The sequence below is a fragment of the Cervus canadensis genome, chromosome 23, assembly GCF_019320065.1.
Source record: "Cervus canadensis isolate Bull #8, Minnesota chromosome 23, ASM1932006v1, whole genome shotgun sequence".
Lineage (NCBI taxonomy): Eukaryota > Metazoa > Chordata > Mammalia > Artiodactyla > Cervidae > Cervus > Cervus canadensis.
The window spans coordinates 4,341,486-4,362,550 of NC_057408.1; the positions used below are offsets into that span (position 1 = coordinate 4,341,486).

Here is a 21,065-nt window from a genome sequence, read left to right on the forward strand (position 1 = left end):
GGCCTCCCCTGGGCTGGTAGAACCCTGTCTCCAATGAGCGTGGCTTTGCCCAGGCAAGAGAGGGCTCGCTCAGCCACCTCCCCCAGACACATCTGTACAAGGTCTCCACTGCCTCCCACCTCCCTCCTCCAAGTCAAAGTTGCTCAGTTGTGTCAGACTTTTTGCGACCCCATGGACTATACAGTCCATGGAATTCTCCAGGCCAGAATACTGGAGTGGGTAGCCTTTCCCTTCTCCAGGGGAATCTTTCCAACCCAGGGATTGAACACAGGTCTCCCACATTGCAGGCAGATTCTTTACCAGCTGAGCCACAAGGGAAGCCCAAGATTACTGGAGTGGGTAGCCTATCCCTTCTCCAGTGGATCTTCCTGATCCAGGAATCGAACCAGGAGTATTCTGCATTGCAGGCAGATTCTTTACCAACTGAGCTATCAGGGAAGCCCTCCTCGAAAGTGGCACCATTTTTGAAATTTTGCTTGCTTGCTAAGATGTTTCAGTCATGTCCAACTCTCTGTGACCCCATGGGCTGTAGCCTGCCAGGTTCCTCAGTCCATGGGATTCTCCAAGCAAGAATACTGGAGTGGGTTGCCATTTCCTCCTCCAGGAATCAAACCAGCATCTCTTACACCTCTTGCATTGGCAGGTGGGTTCTTTTACCACGAGTGCCACCTGGGAAGCCCCATTTTGAAGTTTAAATGATGATGAATGACACTGGCCTCCAATCCCTGCCCTTCACCAGGGAGGCCCAACCTGCTTTAGACATCAATATATGAAGGGTCTTCAGCTGAACAACCTAGAACTCAGAAGTGAGGCGGTATTCCTTCAACACCCCCACCTCCCCTCCCCAAATCAGGACAGCAGACAAGCTGAATGAAAGCTCCCCCGCCCCTCCCAAACTGCAGATGGAGGCTGCAAAGATGACAGTTTCAAACGCATGCTTTCAATTACCAGTGATACAGAGAAAGCTCTGCAAGTAAATCCTCTCCATTTCCACCACCAAGCTGAACCCAGAAGCTTCCCATCGATGTCAGACCTCTCCAAGGTGGGGACACCTAGTCCAGGATGCATGCCAACAACAGGGTTTGTTCTACACGTCTTTCAAGAAGTACCACACCTACGATTGCGATTCAGAACCAGTCCATAAACACTCCCCAGGCCCCAAGCACACATCCTCAAGGAGAAGCTGTCTGTCGTTCACCGACGCCCGTGTGAGAGGGACCCAGGCCTACCCCGAGCCTGCCCACGGGCATCTGCCCGCTCATGTGTGTGTGCACGGGATGGTCTATCTGTACGTCTGCAGCCCGCACACACGCCTGCATGCGCGCACACGCACGCACACACACACACACAACCAGGCACCGAGCAATCCATCTGTCTCGAAGAGCCGGCTGTCAGAAATGAAAGTACAATCTCCTGGAACCGAGTCACAGCCTTCTAAAAATGTGTGCCGTTTTCCCAGACTGAGGAAACTTGCAGGGGTGGGGTCTGTTTCGCTGAGTCCCAGAGGCCCGGGCCTGTGTCTCACCGGCCAGCCCTGCGCTGCGCGGCTGGAATTCCAACCTGCAGCCAGCGGGCTGGCTCCCAGCACTCCTGCCCGCCCACTCCCCTTCCTCGCAGGAAAGGGAAGGGCCAGCCTTGGAGTCACCCCGGCATCTCAGGAGGGGCGTGCCTTCGAGCATACCCCCCACCCCCACCTCCGAGGCACCACGTTTTCACACCACTGTTTTTCCTTTCCCTTCTTCCCCTGCCAAGAGAATCAAGCCCTGGCTCCCGCTGCCGACCTTCCTCCCGCCCTAAACTGAGCCCCATTCATTAAGCCTGCTCTCAGCCAGGGCAGGACAGGAAGGAAAACAGCACATGGGGGCCTGTGAAGGAGACACTCAGAGAGGTGATTTCCAGGGGGAGGTGGGGGCAGGGGCGTGTGGGCGCTTTTCCTGCACCCCACCTTGATGCCCACTTGGCCTGGCCCTCAGCACGGCAGGCATGCCCCCTCCAGCCTTCTTCCCCTGCCTCATTCAGCCAACGCACCCCCTCACCCCGCAACTGGCCTCATCCTGGCCACCCCACCCCTACCACCCCCCATGGAAAGATCAACTTCTTGGAAAGGAGGTTTGGGCATTCTCCATTTGCAAAACCCTCCACCTTGGACCTGGGCCACTACAATCATCTTTTGCAGGGGAGAGTGGGGGGCGGGAGAGGGCATTCTCACTGCAGAGATGGGAGCCCTGGGTTTTCTCAGCACCCATTGCCTCCCCTCCAGATACCCCCAAACCACTGGCAACAACCCAAGAAACAGTTTCTTCAATTTCCCCCCACAGCACATTATTAATAAACTGCTCCAACTCTGAACGGAAAGAAGAAAGGGCTCAAACTTTGAAGCCTTGGGAATTAGTAAATCAAGAGCTAAAATTCAAAACAAATGCTCTTTCATGTGGAGCCCCCCCCCCCATCACTTTTTTTTCTTTTTGCAGTTCCCTTGAACCATGCTAGCCCTTCAGAGACAAGCACTCCTTCCTAGCAGCTCCTCATTCATCGAAATGGCTGCAGTTACTATGGGGGCTGGGGGCTGGGGGGTTCATCATTGCTTTACCCCCAGTTTCTTCCCAGGACTAGAAAAACTCTCAGAAGCCCACCCATCTCAGAAGGGGCTGCACTGTGACACTGTTTGGCTCTGGGGCCGGGAAAGGAGGCTGGTGGCCCAGGCTGGTGCCGTCACTTCCTCCAGCAGAGGAGACAGACAAGATGTTATCAAGAAGACAAACCTTCTGAAAAGACCCCTTTCAAAAGCTACCACTTCCCTTGCTTATTTCATGTGGTTCGGAGGGGCTGGGACTCCTCCTGCACATTCAGGATTTAAAAAATAAAACCGTCTAACAACATCCTCAGCGCGCGACTTTGCCCAGACCCTTTCCTCCTCCTTGGCCTTCTTTCTTTCCGGAACCCTCTTAGCCTTAGAAAGCAGAAGAGATGCAACTCATACATCCCTGTATGTTCTCCCCTCCTCCACCCCCACGGTCCACGCTCATCCTCACGCTCCCTAGCCCCCTGCCCTCTCTGGGTTCCTCTTTTTTCCTGCTCCGCTCTCATTAGGAGCTTTGAATAAACAATACCCTCTGTCTCAGATAACAACCAGAGTACATACTGCACTGAAATCAAAACAAACAAGGGTCTCCCTGAAGACATTCTCGGCAAGATCAATTCCTGCAGCGGGAACTGGCTGGGAGGAACCGAGACTGACACCTGACCAGTGAGAAGTCCCCTCTCAGAAGCGTTTTACAGCTTCCATCTGGGCTGCCACGATCCCACCTACGCAGATGTCCCAAAGGCAAATGCCCAGAACCCTACTGGATTCTCTTTTCTCCCCCAGGTTACTTTCCCTCTTGTTTTAGCTAGTTGTTAGAAAATCCTGTGATGGCACGCATACTGGGGTGGGAAAAGCAGGTGGAAACAGGACATCTTTAGAACAAAATGGAAATGTCTCCCACTTACATTGCTAATGAGCATCTCCAAGTTTATCACTCTCTTCTCCTGTCTCTCAGGGATAAGGATGCTCGGGCTACCCAGTGCCCCTCACCCAATTCCATAACCCTCCAACCAGGGCAAATTCCAGGCCCCTTGCTCACACCCGTGGGCCCTGAGGGACACCTTCCCTGCTGGCTCACAGTGTCAGCTCCTACTGTCTGCAGTGACCCATCCATCCACCCCCAACATGCACTGTAGACGCCGGCCGGAAGCTCGACCTGGAGGCAGGATGGGCAGGGAAGCCCCGAGGTCGTCTTCTCTAAACGCCCATCCTACACCCGGGATCTGTCCTCTACAAGTTTCCAAACGATGGATCCCCTCCTTTCAAGGCACCTGATGCACTGAGAGAGCAAGAGAAGAGCTTAAACCCAAGAACTAAGAACACCAGAGTCACCAAGCGGAAGCCCCTCCAGCCGGGAGCTGCTTAACAACAACCAAGAAACAGAGCCCACACCCTTGAGGCCCCCATTTCCACATCTATGGAGTGGCCCAGGACCTCGAGCTGAAGGGCGACGGGAGTCAGCGAAGATACATCCAGTTTAATGCACATAAAAGCGCGGATTAACTCCAGACCAGCTGTGGTGGCAGAAGGCCACCTCCGGTCCTCCAAAATCTCCAATCATTTCAAGAGGCCTTGGAATCCCCGGGAAAATAAGAGAAAAGCGTCTCACCTGAAAGCCCCCCAGGGGCCAGATAATTCGTTCCCCCTGTTTCAGCGGAGGAAGGCACAGCATCTGGACAGTCTGCTGTGGATTTGAGAAGAAGAGAGAAATAAATACACAAATAAATAAATAAGTACACCAAGATTAATTTTTAAGCACATTCTAAGCAGCATTAAAGAGAAACCACACATTCCAAACGGCTGACTCCCAGCCACGATGCTGATTATTAATGCGCTGCTCAGGCTTTGCTACCCATCATGAGACAGACCACAGCACCTTGTCACCCGTCTGGGCTCCGGGCAGCCAGTTAATCATTCGTCAAGTCAGACTCGATCACAGACTGGCTGGAATTTTTTCTTTTATTGCAAGTCCCCACATTGAGGAAACCAGGTAGTCCCCAAGGTCAAACAAAGGAGGCCCAGGTTCCCTCCCAGCCACCTTTCTCGGAGAAAGATCAAGGGCATGGCCTCTTTGCTTGGATCCAGTGGCCCTCGCCACCACTCTCACCTGTTTACTGACAGACTTCCCAGTTCCTTAAGAAAGGGGTGTTGGGCTGAAGGGACTGCTTTTCCCTTTCTAATAGCGGTAAAGTGCAAGAAAATCTCAAGTACAACTCAAAGAATCTTATTCATGTACACACCTGGGTGAAGCCCCCTCAAGTCAAGAGAACAGAGAACATTCTCAGCAAGACTCCCAGCTCCTTCCAGACCTAATCCAAAAACTTCCCGTGTGTGGAAACCTTCCCAGGCAACCCCAGACCTGCAAGGTTCCCTGCCCTCCGTCCCTATAAAAATCTTTCTGGCACCCTGCACTTGCGGAGTTGCCTTCCGCTGTCTTTCCTGATCTTTCACCTTCAGATCCTGTCTGCCTGAACTAGTCTATAACCTTCTCTTCAATGTCTGTCACCCTCCAGTGCTCAGCATAGTGACCTAAATGTTAATGAGGATAATGATGATTCCAGCTGAGAAATAGACAGACTCCACAACCTCCCTCCAAGCAATTAAAACAAAAAAATAATGGCTACGAACCACAACTAATTAGTCCCATGAAACAAAAATACACAAGACCCCGTAAGTGTATCGGGCATCACTGCCAATGCCAAACTTAGGAAATCCACAGAGAAAAGGCCAGTCAGGAAAGGAGTGTCCTGGCTCCAAAGCAGTCACATGGCGTCAGATGGTGCAAATCCCAGACCCTCCTTCTCCAGGTCACTAGCAGGACGTCCATGGAGTGTGCATTACTAGCTTCCCACTGGAACCGCTTAGCCAAGATGGCAAATAGGAAGCCAAGGGAAAGAGGAGCCCAGAGGTAAGTAGCCATGGAGCTCTCCAGGGACCTAGCAGCTGTCTCCATTCTCTGGGTAAAATGGGGATGGGGCTGGGCCTGCCCCCCTCCCACCCCATCCCAAGTCTCAGGTTCTCTCTCTAATCCCGCTCTTGCATTCTCTCTCAGGTTGGAAGAACAACTTTCCAAGAATTCTTCTCCACAGGGGAAGGGTGGGCCGAGGAGTGGCAGCATCAGGCAGGGGAGACAGAAAAGATCATGTGGGTAATCTCATTGTATCAGGGTAAAGTTTAATTCCTAACAGGAATATACAGTGTTACAGGATACACTTAATCAAATGGAAAACAATAGGGGCAGGCAGGAAATGGAGTTGCTGGTTAAAGAGTGTATACCCTGCACTTTCCAAACTACTCCGATGGCCTTCACCCTGATGGAGAGACAGGCTCCCCCCAAAACGAAAGACACCCCCACACATTTAAACACGATGACTTCTCTGCGGCCAGCCCCCGCTGCCCCCAGCTCTGGCTGGCTAAATCCCAGGGGCAAGGTGTGTTTCAAAGGAAGAGCCCGGCATCTCGGGGTAGAGCTGCGACCGCGATGAGGGCTGTCAGCCGGCCTCAGATCAAAGGTAAGCCAGCTCCACACCGGCAACCACAAGCGTTTCTATGAAATGGTGCTCTGCCCTTTGTGCGCCTTTGATCTCAGGAGGGATTTACAAACATTAATTAGGTCTCCCTACCACCTCAGTGAAGGAGCAAGGTATACCTGTTTGACATGCACCCAGGTAAACTGAGGCGTCACTGAGTAGCCCAAGGGGCCACCCAGTGAGCTGGGCCCTACCCAAGGGTTCAGCCCTCTCCTCCCCAGCAGGCCTCACTCTCTTCCCTGCAGGTAGTTGGGCTGAGACAATCTTCAGCATCATCTAGGTCCTGCCAGGCTAGTAAAGGGCCAAGAGGCCACACCTCCGTCTCTCACCCACAAAAAAAAGAGCTTCGCTGCGATAGCTCTCCCAAGTCAGGGTGTCAGCTTCTGCTGCTCCCCAGAAGTGCTGGGTTCTGTGGGAGACTCAATTCCCTCTCTCAGAAGCAAGAGAGCCCTTGAAGACGTGTGCCTGGAATGAGCTGCACAAGGGATACAAGGTGACAAAGCTGGGGACCCCCTCTTCTCTCAAAGAATGGTTTCCCGACAGCCAGCATTGTCTTGTCAACTTAGTTCTGAGCTTCCTAAGTATCATCTGGCACAGAGGAGTCCCCCCACCACCACTATACCCTAAGCTCTGCCCCAACCCACAGCCCTGGTTACAGGACAAACCAGTGCATCGGAATCATCAATGCATTTTAGGCAGGCACATCATCGGGCCTGTAGAGTGACTGAATGAATGAACAAACCAATAAATGAGTGAATGAATGCATCATCTAATTGCTTCGATCATTTCTAGATTTAAAAACAAGCCTGGAAAACAGTGGCCTGAGTTAAAAACTAGGTGCAGGGTAAGGTCTCAGACTAGGCTTTGGAGGCCTGACCTGCAAAGAGGCACTGGTCACCTGGGTCCCTTGCCTAAGCAAGGAGCGTATAGCCAGCAACATCACCCCCGCTCCCACCCCAAGACATTCTTCAAATAGTTCAGACCTTCAGATACAGAGGAAACAGGAAACAGAGCCCACACAGCACCCCTACTCCATAAACTGGGATCTCATCCTAAAAGCCTGCTCTCACCCCTGGTGTGATAACGGTGGAGAGGTGCCATGATTTCTGAAAGCCTCATGTCACAGACACCCTGCTCCTTCATTCAGCCATGGCGACCGCCCCTTCCCAGAAGATCCTGCTGACTTCGAACCACCTAGCACTCAGGTCTACCAAAGCCAGGCCATCCCAGAGGCTGCAGTGGAACAGCTTGAACCATAGCAAACTGGAACTCCCAACTTTTAGCCCTGGCATTCCTCCAAAGGCTTCCCTGGTGGCTCACTCCGTAGAGTTCGCCTGCAATGTAGGAGACCGGGGTTCGATCCCTGGGTCAGGAAGATCCCCTGGAGAAGGAACTGGCAACCCACGCCAGTATGCTTGCCTGGGAAATCCCATGGACAGAAGAGCCTGGCGGGCTACAGTTCATTGGATCGCCAAGAGTTGGACACGACTTAATGACTAAACCACCACCACCAGTTCCTCCAAAGGCCACAGAGGGACCAGGCCCTGACCCCTCCCCACCGCCTCTGCCCATGCTGGAGACTTTGCAGAAGAGATTCCCTTAGTTGTGCAACTGGTTAAGATTTTAATAACGTTCCATTGTAAACCTTATGGCTGGTTCTCACCTAGTAACCCAAGGCCAAAAATTCAACCTGGACTCGGAAACTTTACAATGTGAGCAGCTGATCTAAATTCCGCAGCCAAATACTCTCCACAATGTACAAGGCAAAGAGAAAGCTGGGGCAGCATCTCATCTGTGTGGCTGACCTCGGTGCCCCTGGCCACTGCAGCCAGCAAAGCCAGCCCTGGCTGTCCTCCAATGTGCCAGGAGATTCCCATGGGGGCTTTCATTAGCTCCCTCGTGTCCTTATAGCAGGATGGTACTTTTCATTACTCTTTTTTTTTTTTTTTAAATTTCAGGGTTTGCTGGGTTTGGGGGGGGAGCTTCTTTTCTGTTTTTTGTTGTTGTTTTGTTTTACACAAACGTTTTGGGTGAGTAACCAGCTGTCTGAGTTTCCGATTGGCAGGTTAATCACTTCCTATTGGCTGATCCGGACAACTTTTCTCCCCCTTGGAAATGGCGCATTCCTGTCTGTGGCTTCTCTGTTTACACACATTTTGCTACCTAATGTCAACACTTGCTAATGAATAAATATATCACTCCACTCACTGAAAATGAGGTCCTGGCCTAAGACGGTGAGTGCTTGAATCCGGTGGACAGAGCTATCCACAATCTCTGCAGGAAACCCAACAGAACGCGGGCCTTCTTTCCTATGGTTTTAGGAAGTTTCTCTCAGAACAGTTCCCCCAGTCGTCTTTAAGCCTGGGGCCAAGATGACTGGCCTCTCTCTCTCTTTTAAGGAAAACCTCCACATTTGAAGACTACAGAAGGAAAAACAAAAAGCAGGAGAGAGAGGGCCCCTTGGAGAACTAAGCTCATAAAAGAATTCTTGAGTCTTGATGCCAAAAACCCAGTCAAGTTACATTCTTGGAGAAAACAGACCTTGGTAATCTCAGTTAACGTTTGTTACAAATACAGAGCTGGTTTATCTCCTCATTAATGACCATTTATCTGGTGTTTTGTAAATCGAAAGCAAAATATCATATGCTTCGCAGGCCACTTATTAGACAGGCACCAGGCAAGCAGCAACGCCTTCCGACTGGAGGGAGTGTGGAGTCAGGGAGGGCTGGCTGGAGACCATGGGCTTCGCTTACACCATTCATTAAAGTATTTAATTTAGGACAACGCCCCAGCAAAACTTTTAATTAGTGGGGGGAAAGGCCCAACAGCCAAAACTCATGAGGCGGAAGGACCTGTAGAATTCCAAGAGGAAAATGGGGCCCAACCCTTGATTTCTCCTACTCCCAGAACCATGGCAAAATAAGACTGTCACAAGCACTGCATTTCTCAGGCACCGGCAGAGACCACAGTTACAACTCAGACTTGCAGGCACAGGAACCTCCCCACTGTAAGAAGGGGCTCCAGGAAACAAGGACCCATCGGATCTGCCCCCAGCTTTGCGGTCCCTCCTCCCTCCTCCCCTGCACTGCCAGCCAGAAACTGAATGCAGACAAACGCAACAGGGCTGGTGCCAGCCTCAAGTGGGGCTTCTGCCCTGGCTGAATGCCATCCAGTGACAAAGCGACAGGCAGGCAGAGCTATGCTAAACACTTTTATGGCCCCCACTAGGAATTCTGAGAAAACTAGGGGGGGGAGGGAGTTGTTGCCTTTACTCCTTAAATTTTCTATTCTCTTGCCCCAAACCGAGGTCATCTCTGCACTTTTCTAAACACAGTCTTCCTTTCCATCGGGCTCTCCAATCTCCCCACTGATACTTCTGGCACTCAGAGTCTCCCACGTTTCCCATCACCCTGTCCCATTTGGCTCCCTAGACACTTCTGCACGGACCAGAGTCCACGCGTTGAGTTGAGCCAGCTTGGGTTATGGGATGCAAATGCAAGAAAAAAAGGAACAAAATGGAAAGCATACCTAAGAAACATCTTTGCAAAAAGAAAAATATATATGTACACACACACACACACACACACACATTACCTCCAGCTCCAGTCACAACAAAAAAAGAAAAAGAAAAAAAAAAAAAATCCACCAAACTGCCAACAGAGGAAACCTATAACCACCTCAGGGCAAGTCCAGCGTCTCCCCAAGCCGCTGCCTAGACACACAAATCCGCGTTCTACAGCCTCCATTTCTAACTTAAGACAGGAAGGATATTTTTAAAATCAGCTACTCACCAGTTGGTTTGAGAAAATCCATCGGGTATCTGGAGTAAGGAGGAGGGGGAGACTCTGGAATTAAAAAAGAAAGAGAAAATAAAGGCCGAGCCCTGAGAGAGAGAGATAGAAACTTATGATAACAGAGGCATTCTTTTAGCCCAACTGTTTGTCTTAGCTGTGGGGGTTGGAGGCAGGGCCGCGAGGCGGTGATTGCCTTGATATTTAGCTGTCAGATAAACAAAAGAGGCCGCCTGGCGCCAGCCTCGGCGCGGCGCTCCTCCACGTCTGCGGCCGCCGCCGCCGCGCTCGGCCGGCCCGGCTGCAAACCGCCGGCTCGGCCGCCGCTCGGCCGGGGCCGCCGCACGTCGCAGTTCACGGGGCGGGGGGCGACGAAGCCCCCCTCCCTCTTCGCGTCCCAGAACTTCAGACGCTGCTCCCTCCGCCCCTGCGGCCCCCGCCCCGACCCGTCCCCCCGGGGCGCAGTTCCTCTCCGCCACCGCCGCTGCGCCCCGCACCCGCGCGGAGAACACGGGCTTCCCCCTTGCCCAGCTCCCCCGGAAGGTGCACCCCAAAGGCTCTGGGGAACTTGGATCGGTGGGCGCCCGAGGGGCACTCCGCCCCCGCACAAAGAGGCAGAGAAAAGGGATGCAATGGAGAAGCCTGGAAGCATACAGGAGGACCCCAACTGAGGAGCCCAGGGCCCAGCTCAGTAGTCTGGGGGCAAACCATCCGACGGTCGGTTACAGTGCTCTCTCTCCTGAGCTGATAGAAAGTAGGGGGCACCCAACTTCCCCTGATTGCCGGTTCTCTCTCACACCGGGCTGGCGGAGCTGGGAGCAGGTACCCAGCTCGGCCTCCTATCCTGCTCTCTCTGCCTCAAAACCCAAAGCTGCGCCGGCCAGGGCAGGCTCCTGGCCCCTTGCGCCCGACGTGACGCTCCCCCTCCCTTCCTAAAGGGGAGTCTTCCTCTCCAGCCTTCACTACCGCTTCTCCGAGCCTTCCTTGGCGGGCTTGGACCGAATCCAAATCGGCCACACACCTCAACGCAGTTCTCCTTGAGGGGGAGGCGTGACCCCCACCCCACTTCTCTCGGCACCCCCTTGGCTGATCCGGAAATAACCCCATGTCTGCAGAATGTGGGCATGAACAAGTAGGGCCCCGAGCACCACCCCCCACCCCCCGCCCTTGGGGCCACCGAGGAGAGAAAACTGGAAGGGAACCCCGAGGGAATGCCTTTCCAGTTTCTCCGGGTCCCCTCTCCACCTTTGTCCCCCAAATCTCCTCCCAGGAGGAAATGCACACACAGCCCTCCGGCGAGGTGGCTGCACTAACCCACAGCCCAATCGGGCTTTTCTTCCCCCGACCTGAGTGCCGGGGGGAGGGTGGGGCACGCGCGGGTGGGCGCGGATCAACTTCTTACCTAGTTCGCAGAGTCGGCTAAGGTGATGGGGGTTGCAGCACACCAGCTCGGGGTTGATCTTCCCGTAAGATTCACAGCAACACAGCCTCTTGACTTCCGAGGAATGCCTGAGATCCGGCCACCTGAACACTTTGCACAGTAGGAGGGGGAGCGAGTAGGTGGAGGGCGGCTGCGCCGGCGGCGAGCCGCCGGGAGCCCCCAGGCCCAGCCTGCAGTCCAGGCGGCCGGGCAACAAGAGGCACGCGGTGCGCGTACCGCCGCGGGACTCCACGGCCTGGAGCAGTAGCTCCAGCTGCCGTTCCTTCAGTTTCTTGAGCACCGAGTGCGTGAGCGCTTTCAGATCCGCCTCGCCTCCCCCGGCCGCGCCGGCGCCCGCGGCTGGGGGGTGGGGATGGTGGTGACCTTTGGCACCTCGCACCGCCTTGCCCAGGCAGCAGACAGCCCTGCCTGCGCCGCCGCCGCCGCCGGCCCCATGCGCCCGGCCGTCCGTCGCCCCTTCTCCCCGCAGCTCGCCTCCTCCTCCGCCTCCCCCCGCGCCCTCCTCCTCGTCCTCGCCGCCGGGCGCACGGCTCCTCCAGAGACGCCGGACGAGCGCAGATCGTTTGGTCCTGAACATGCGGGGCGAGGAGGCGAGGAGAAAAGTCGTTGGCCGGCTAAGGAGCGAACATGACCTCCGCACACCATGAAGAAGTCGGGCGCCGAGTTGGGGCAGCAGGCGCAGGCGACAGCAGCAGCAGCAGGGGCCCTGGCAAGAGCGGCGGCGGCCCGAGGGGCGCTCCGTGGCATGCGCCAGTCTCCCGGAGGCCGGAGCGCGCGCGGGGGCCCGGGGGCGCCCGCCGGGGCTCGGGGGCCTGCGCTCCGGCTGCCCCACCCCGCGCGGCCGGCGCCGTGCGCCGCTCTCGGGCCCCGGCGCACCCCGGAGGAACGCGGCCGCCGCTTCCCTGGGGGCGGCGAAGCCTACCCGGGTCGGCGCCTCCCCAAAAAGAGGCCCCCCCGCAGCGGCTCCCGAGTGTCGGGCTCGCCAGCCTCGGCTGCCTACATGGAAGATCCGCGGCGGCAAAAAACGAAAGGCGTTCGGCAGGGCTGCTGGAGGGAGGAAAAAGCCTCTTTCCCCCTTGCTAAGCAACTTAATTCGGGGGTGGGGAGAAGCAGGCAATTAAAAAAAAAAAAGCAGGCACGCGATTTATTTTTTTCTTCTATATCCTTAGTAACCGGATCTCCTTGAATTCCGTGCACACGAAGACTCGGGGGAGGGGGCTGAGTGGACTTCACCCCACATGAGATGTCTGGCGAAATAAGGAGGCTCTCTCAAAATCTAAGAACCAAACATGCAAAGCCCCAAATGAGAAACACCACCTCCTCGCACCCCGGAGGTCTGGGGGCGTCCGGCTGGAGCTGGGGTTTAAAAAAAGAAAATGTTTACAAAGTAGAACGAGACGTTTGAGGGGTGGAAGGAAAAAAAAAAAAAAAAACGTATCCACGAGTTACATCCCCCTTTTTTCCTTGCAGAGCCCCGCTGGTCTTCCTCTCCTTTTCTTCTGCCAAGAAAAAAAAAAAAAATCCTATATATATATTTTTAATCCACAGAAAGCTTTGGCTAGGCTGCTTCAATCCTTCGCATCTGGGTGGTTTAGGGGAGTCTCTGGCCTTTCCTCTTGCGCTCCCGGGGGCCCCGGTCGTCGGCGGGGACTTCCTTGGGGCTGGCGGGGGCGCAGGGGCAGAAGATGCTGCGGCGGCGGCGGCTGCGCCCCGCGGGGCTGACAGCGCGGGGGAGGGCGGCGCGGCGGCCGCGGCGGGCCCCTGGCGGGCGGCGCGCTCTCGCCCTCTGCTCTCTAGCGCGGGGGCCGCCGGCGCCCCCTCCCCGGGTTGCGGCTGGCCGCCGGGGCTCCCTGTAAAAGGCTGCTCGCCCCGACTCGGCTGCGGCGGCTGGAGGCCCCGGTTGTCCCTCACGCCGCCTTCTCCGAGACTCTCCTCGTCGCGGCCGGGAGCCTCCTCGTCCCCCCGTCCGCCCTCTCCTGGCACTCGGGTCCTTCTGCCGCCGCCGGGGGCTCGCCGCGCCGCACTCAGGGGCTCCTGGGCCGGGCGCTCGGCAGCTCGGCGCCGGCGGGCTGGCTCTCGTCTCGGGCAGCTCTCTCCGGCGCGGCGAGCGGACCGAGCACGGCGCCCGGCTGGCTCGGCTGGCGCGGCTCGGGGACAGGCTCCTCCGTGCGCCGAGCAGGCGAGCGAGTGTGCCCGGGGCTCGCCGCCTCCCGCCAGGCCCCCCCCCCCCCCCCCCCCCCCCCCCCCCCCCCCCCCCCCCCCCCCCCCCCCCCCCCCCCCCCCCCCCCCCCCCCCCCCCCCCCCCCCCCCCCCCGGGCCCTCTGCTCTGCTGGTTCCACTGCGCAGTGGCGCGCCCGGCTCCGGCCTCGTCACGTGGCCGTCTAGACACCCTGTCGCTTTAAAAAAAAAAAAAAGCGATTGTGTTTCGCAAACAACAGATCGGGTTTCTAAAAGCTATTTCTCCCCCAACCCCCGCTCACCACCCCCCCGGCACCGCCACCCCCCCCCCACCCGCCCGGCTCTGCAGAGGGGGGACCGATATGGGGCGGGGGCGGGGGTGGGGGTAAATAAAGGTAGGGAGCAGAGAAGCTCCCGGGATCGACGGAGACCTGGCGGAATCAGAGGAGAAATGGGAAGACCCAAGAGCACCGATCGGGCACCGCCGGCGAGTTTTGGAGCTAAGCGAGCTGGCCAGTGGCCGGATTTAGACCCAGCCCGCGGAGCCTCGCGGGGGCTGTCCCGCGCGCGCTCGCCCTAACGCTTCATTCATTCGTTTTGTTTTAAAGGCCCTGGCGACGGATCCTCTGGCCGCCGCGCGGGAGGGAAGGGGGAGGAGAGCGCTGTCTCTGCGTAAAAGACATTTACACCGGACTGGACCGAGGCCCTGGGAAGTGCGCGCTGAAGGGAACAGCCGGCCCGCGAGGGCCGGGAGGCGGCGCGAATGTGACCTCAGCGGCGGCCGCGCGCTCCCTCCCGCCCTCTCCCGCTCGGGGCTCGGGTTTCTAGGACTGCCTAGAGAAGTGTGTCTTGTGCAAAGCTCTGGAATGCATTTGGCTGCCTGACGAGTTGCGAGGGGCAGCATCTTGCCGGGAGGTGGCGGGGGTGTGTGTGGGGGGGACGGTGCTCCCCCGCCCGCCGCGGGCAGGTTTCCTCCGGAGCCCGGAAGACCTCCGCCACTCCGCCTCCCGGCGCGGGAAGGTTACCTTCCGAGCAGACCTGCATGCATATGCATGCGGGGCCTGTGTCTTCGCCTTCCTCGGCCCCGTAGCTTTCTGCGGTGCTTAGAGTCAGCGAGTTTATCCCCTTACCCCGGGCTTTAGAGAAAGCGTAGACCCACCTGGCCGACTGGTGCATAGACACTGTAAGGCGTTGATGGGGCAAAGCACCAGATAGAGTTTACTTCGTGAAAGCTGTTGGTGCTGAGAAGCGTCATGATTTAAATGTATAAGCGTCAGTATCGAGGAGGCCACTAGTTGGCATGGTGGTCTAACCTCACATCTTATTCAGTGAAATAGTTTTTTTTAAGTCATTTAGAATTGTGAGGTCAGGATGACACTCAAACTCACTGGGGATTTTAATGAATTTTTTTAAATGAATCTTTTAAAAAAGGTGAAATGAACTATTTTCATTTTCTCAGCTAAATTATGCCCATTTAAAAGGAAAAGGCACGAAAAAAAGGAAAAAAGTAATAAAAGGAAAAGGCACTGATGAACCTCAACTCAGCCCCTTCCCTTCCAGCAACTTAAAAGCTGACTGCATGCTATAGATGCTTAATAGCTATTTAGGAATGAACAGAGTTGGATAGATAGGTATTTGGACCTTCTCCCCCTACCCCAACCCACCAAGAGCACCTTTGGAGATATGTGACAATATAATATTATATATTATATAATATATAAGGGAGAAAATCATTATCATCTCTAAGCAAGGGGCCCTGAAGCTCATTGACCTAGAAGAACCAGAAATGCCAAGCAGGGCAGAAAGGTGTGGAACAGGGCAGCAGCTGGGATTCTAAACATTTACTCTGTAAGCCACATAGGCTGCAATTGTATAAGATCATAGTTTTGTTACAATTAAAAATAGTGCTGGGCTTCCCTGGTGGTCCAGTGGCTAAGACTCCATGCCCCAATGCAGGGGGCCTACAATTGATCCCTAGCCCGGGAACTGGATCCAACATGCCTCAACTAAGAGTTTGCCTGCCAGGACAGAACGATCCCACATGCTGCATCTAAGACCCAGTGCATAAATATATTTTTTTTAAATACATAAATTTAAAAAATATATATATTGCTTATTGAAAAGGGCATTGAGACCTGTGTGTGTGTGTGTGTGTGTGTGTGTGTGTGTGTGTGTGTGAAACTTTCTGAACAAGCAACCTACAAAGATAGCAGCAGAGAAAGCCCAGGAGAAAATGGGTTATCCCACTATCATAGGCAAAAGAGGTAGAAATGGGATTTTGGAGGTATCTGAGAAATGATACACTCACCTCAGAAAGGCTTAGAAAGAATACCAAACTAGAAGTCAGAAAACCTGATTCCTGCTTGGGACTCTGCCATGCGTGCATGCTCAGTCGTGCCCGACTCTTTGTGACCCCATGGATTGTAGCCCGCCAGGTTCCTCTGTCCATGGGATTTCCCAAGCAAGAATACTGCAGTGGCTTGCCGTTTCCTTCTCCAGGGTATCTTCCTGACCCAGGAATCGAACCCACATCTCCTGCATCTCCTGCATTGGCAGGTGGATTCTTTACCACTGAGCTCCCTGGGAAGCCCCTGGGTCTCTGCCATTCACTGGTTAAATAACTTGCACTAGAGGTGATCCTCACATTAGAAGAGCACTTGGCAAGATTTAAAAAGGTTTCTGGGTAAATTTCCTACTCTTTCAGGGCCCCATTCCCACTCTCTGCTCTGGGCATCGCTAGAAGATGTTCACTTTCCTAGCGAGGCTACGCCAGGCTGCAGAGTGACAAGGAGGACTTAAATAAGCAGTGAAAGCAAAAGGCATAATTCTGCTTAAGCTTCTTGGCGACATAGAGAACCTGACGATTCTGGGAGATCTGGCCAGTGGTGCTCACAGTCTGGGATGCGAGGCTGGAGCACACACAGGGCAGATAGATTTAGTGGGTGTTTCAGGAGTCAAATCTGACGTCACAACTTGTCTGGGAGGAACATGCATATACTTGCAAAGATATGTTCCCATATAGTGTAATTGTGGGTGCTTTAATTCAGGCGTCACTCCTGTCTTACCCTCTCTGCATGGCTTTCCTCCTCCATTTTACTGCCCTAGGTAGACAGTGGGTGGGTTGCTGGGCAAGTACCTACAGTGGCTGGTGCTGCTTTATAGCTCCTTGGCATCCCCTGAATCAGTTAACGTCCCAAGCTTTCCTGAGAGCCAGCCCCACCCCGTTCACATTCTTATTCTTTTCCTTTCCAAGAAAGAAGCTGGACTGTAGAGGAACTCCTGGCTGGCTAGTGTGCCTAGAAAGGGAGTTCCTTTCCTTTCCTTTCCATGGGCACAAATGAAACCAACAAGCACCCAGTTTCAAACTGTTCTAATCCTTAAAAAAAAAAAAAGCTTAGGAGTTCACCAAACTATTGTGAATGAGTTTGATTCTAATCACTTGCTGGCAGGGAATATGGAATAAAATATCTCATTTGCAGTTGTTTATTTCCTGTTGTGGCTTCTATTTTCATCTTTTAGTCACTTTGGTGATAGTAATCAAACCCTAATCATGGTGCGGCCACAAGTCACAGAGACCAAAATAACTTGCAGCGGAGTTAGGACAAACAAGGATGGAGTCAGCTAAAGACCTGGCTACTTAATCACTGGCCCCTGGCACCCGAAGGACTGCGGGGGCCGCATTTGACCGACCGCTGGCTAAGCATCTAGAGGAGAGAGGAAGCTGGAGAGAAATTGCTCCAAGGTCCGTGGTCTTCAACAGTCAGGGCCCGGGTGCGAGAGGAAGGAGAGCAGCAGAGTATATACAGGAAGTGGAGGAGAAACAGGTGAACTGTCCACAACTGCTGGGGGGAAACTGAGAAAGAGAAAGAGGAGAACAGAAAAAGAGAACTGGCAAACCCTCTACAGCCGCAAGCAACTAAGCAAACACTGAAATAAACAAATAAACACCTCGGGGAAGGCAGGATTCCTCCTTTCTGAACTTTTCTCATGTTCAGTGGTTCCTGGAAAAGAAAGGTCAAGAGAGGCCCCAGCGGGCAGGTGGGTGTGTTGGTGTTGGGGCCAAGGACCAAGGCAGGGATGAGGATTTTTCCTTGCAGAAACCAAAGAAGAAACAATTGAAGAGGCAAAAAAAAAAAGTGTTGAAAATTATCGACATTTCTTGTGCAACCGTCCCCTGAAAAATGTGTGCGCCCTCAACCATCCTGAACTGGCAGCAAGACAACTGGACGTGATGCTCATGAAAGAAAGATGGCTTGAGTGAGGCTGATGTGACAATCAGCACTTCTTGGCTTATCTTAGGAGAACGAGAAGGTAAGTGAATGAAATGCATCTAATTCACAATCAAATAAAGATGCTATAAGTCCTGACTCATCAAATATGCTTGTGTTAAAGGCATGCTGTCAACTGATCCATAACATTGGCCAGGTGAATCTCCAGGGCTCTTGGCTAGGTCCTGGAGGCCAGAGGGGGAGGGGCAGGGTGAAATGAATGTTCTTATGAAGGAGTCAAGAGAAACGTCCAGGAGAAGCAAAGACCTAGGACAACAGAGACATTCAAATATGCAGTCACAGATTCCTCCAGGGATGGCCATTGGATGGCTGAAGAAAACGGCTGGGAGGGAAACTTAACTGCCTGTAACTTTCTGTACCTTTCAACTTTGTACCTTGTGAATGTGCCACTTATTCAAAAATATACTAATTTGAAGGTTTGCTTTTTTTTTTTTTTAATCTGGGTCTGCTTTTTTCATTTCCTGAAATTCACTGTTCTGATGTCCTTGTAGAGAAGGACAAGTTGGCGGGGTCCCTTGTGGAAGTGAGGCTGCAGACAGCGTCTCTCTCTGTGGGGCAGTTCCTACAGGAAGGCTGATGACAACAGAGGCCAATGTGTCATCCCAGACGGCAAGGGCGGAGGCTGCCTTGTCATGACCCTGGCAAGAGTCTGTGAGGAAATACACCAGTCCTAATCAAAAGTCATTCTAGATATCAGTGAGGTGCAAGTCCTAACCCGGGAGAACAGTCTCACAAACACTGGCGTCCCGACCACAGAGCTCTGCACAGGAAGGAGCCTGCCCCACCTGAGGAGAGGAGAGCGGCACCTTTTGGAAACAGAAAGGGATTCTCGTGATTCTCGATCCATTTCACCAGCACTCGTTCAAGAGGTGGTGCCAGGTACCAGGTGTGACCTCTGAGACATCGAAAGGTGTATTAAACAGCCTCTGCCCTCAAGAAGTGTGTAATTTAAGAGAGGGCTAGAAATAGGAAAATAGTCAGCCTTCAAGAATGGAGCAAGAGAAAAAAAAAAGAATGCAGCAAGAACAGTGCGAGCAAGAACTGAAGCCCTGGGCTTCGCTGCTGGCTCAGTGGTAAAGAATCCACCAGCCAATGCAGGAGACACGGGTCTGATCCCTGATTTGGGAAGATCCCACATGTTGTGGAGCAACTAATCCTGTGCGCAGCAACCATGGAGCCTGTGCTCTGGAGCCGGGGACCCCAACTACTGAAGCCCTTGCGCCTAGACCCTGCAACAAGAGAAGCCGCCGCAATGAGAAGCCCACAACTAGAGAAAGCAGCCCCTGCTCGCTGCAACTGGAGAAAGCCTGTGTGCAGTAATGGAAGACCCAGAACAGTCAAAAAGAAAAAGAATGAAAAAAAAAGAAAGAAAAAGAATGGAGGCCCCTGCTCCGGAGAACAGAAAATCAAGGGATTTATTCTTTCTGGGGGTGTGGGGTGTGGGGGGTGTTGTCTCAGAAATTTTCCTAAAGGTACAAATATTTGGAACTAGATTGGGTGAGTTGACAGTCAGGCAGAGGTGCATGTGAGATGAACGACTCTATTCAAGAGGAAAGCATGATACAGAAACAACTGGTTTTTTCTGTCCACTTTGAGTTAAGTCTTCAAAACTCAAGCCGTGCTTGTCACTTTGAGTCTATCACTTCATTTATAAACACCCCTAAGCCTCGAGGGGCTTTCCTGGTGGCTCAGATGGTAAAGCGTCTGCCTGAAACGTGGGAAACCCAGGTTCTATCCCTGGGTCGGGAAGATCCCCTGGAGAAGGAAATGGCGATCCACTCCAGAACTCTTGCCTGGAAAATCCCATGGACAGAGGAGCCTGATAGGCTATAGTCCATGGGGTTGCAAAGAGTCACGACTGCGACTTCACTCACTGAAGCCTCAAGGGGGTCAGGGATGGAGGTATGGCCCCTGCAAGGGATGTTCAGGAAGTTCACCTTCCTCAGAGTGAAGTTTTTCCTTGTAGAAAGAATTTGCAGGCACAACACGACATCATCTATAACTACAGAAGTTTCTTCTCAAATAACTGGGGAAATCTCCATCATCTCCACTCCTCAAATCAACAGTCAGGCCTCACTTGAAGCAAACTGCTTCATGTCAGGAGGCAATGCCAGTTTTTAACACAAGGAGAAGGGAAGTGCCTCCAGCATGAAACTGGCCTGTGATGGCTCAGTAATGGACCTGCTTAGATAATGGCCTCAAATGCCGACAATGAAAAATTAGGATTCGCCATTGCAGTATAGACAGAGACATAAAATTTGGCTGATTTCCACAGGCAGTAAAAAAATTGATTTTAAAGACAGCAAAACAAGAAAATAAATGTTGAGCTTTGCTCAGAGGCACCCCAGGAGCCCTGCTGATATTCCTCATTATCCAGGCTGCATTTGAACTTCAAGACACCAACAAATGGACTTCAAGCTCCTGGTCATATTGGGCTACCAAATTAGCTTTCACTCTTTTCTGATTTTCCCCCATATTTTTTCTTTCCCATTCCCCTAAGTCATTAAAGGATGACTTTGGAACTAAATTTTGCGTAGTAAGTGCCAGATAGCTTCATAGCGACGAGACATCCTGTTAATGGTGAATCAGAACTGGGCAGCATGCAGAAGGAGTGATGTTTTGTCTGTAGTAGAGCGGAGAGTCATAGGTGACCACACACGCTGCTCCTGGCACATCTTGGGACCCACCAAAGAAGCCCAGCCCCGTGAGTGATGGCCAAGGTATTTCCACTCTGAGGACCCAGGGGAACAGACAGGACCCTCAGCCCAGTTTTCGGATCAAATAGATTCTTCTGCCATTACTAGCCTCAAGGCTTTAGGAAAGCTGTTTCCGTTGTCTGTCTGCCTTCCTTATACAACAAACACTGAATTAACAATGTCTTGTGTGTGCCAGACCCGGCGAGAGGCTCCAGGAACAAAGCCTTCACCCCGGGGGTTGCTGGGACGTGGAGCGGGCACCCGGACACGCCGCCAACACAAGTGCTATGTAAACTAGCTGGCATACAGATGCTAATCGTCACGATTATCATGGATTTGGCGGCAGGAGCCACCCAATAAGCTAATTTTGCCTAACCTTCCAAGCCTAGGAAATGAATTTTTGCTGGGATAAATGTCCGAGTGATAGGGTAATGAAGAAGGAAGCCACTCTAGTGTCTGGGACTTTCTGTGGGTTTTACCAGGACCAATTGAGATACTGTCAAAGGAACATGGCCAGCATCAGAGTTTAAAAGCAAACTAATAAGGCTGGGACATC

The 21,065-nt window shown here is 53.4% G+C and overlaps 1 protein-coding gene across 2 annotated transcripts in view; it reads right to left on the minus strand.

The window, feature by feature from the left end:
• SMAD7 (SMAD family member 7) overlaps positions 1-13,527 on the minus strand; it is a 29,980-nt gene extending 16,453 nt beyond the window's left edge. Inside the window, exons 1-3 of one of the 2 annotated variants that reach the window (XM_043444012.1) lie at positions 11,308-13,527; positions 9,906-9,959; positions 4,194-4,265 (exon numbers count right to left, since the gene is read on the minus strand). In XM_043444012.1, coding sequence (XP_043299947.1) covers positions 4,194-4,265; positions 9,906-9,959; positions 11,308-11,923 — 742 coding nt within the window. In that variant the 5' untranslated portion in view covers positions 11,924-13,527. Of the gene's footprint in view, positions 1-4,193; positions 4,269-9,905; positions 9,960-11,307 lie in introns of both variants that reach the window. The other variant, XM_043444011.1, reaches the window with a different exon arrangement.
• Positions 13,528-21,065: the final 7,538 nt, after the last annotated feature.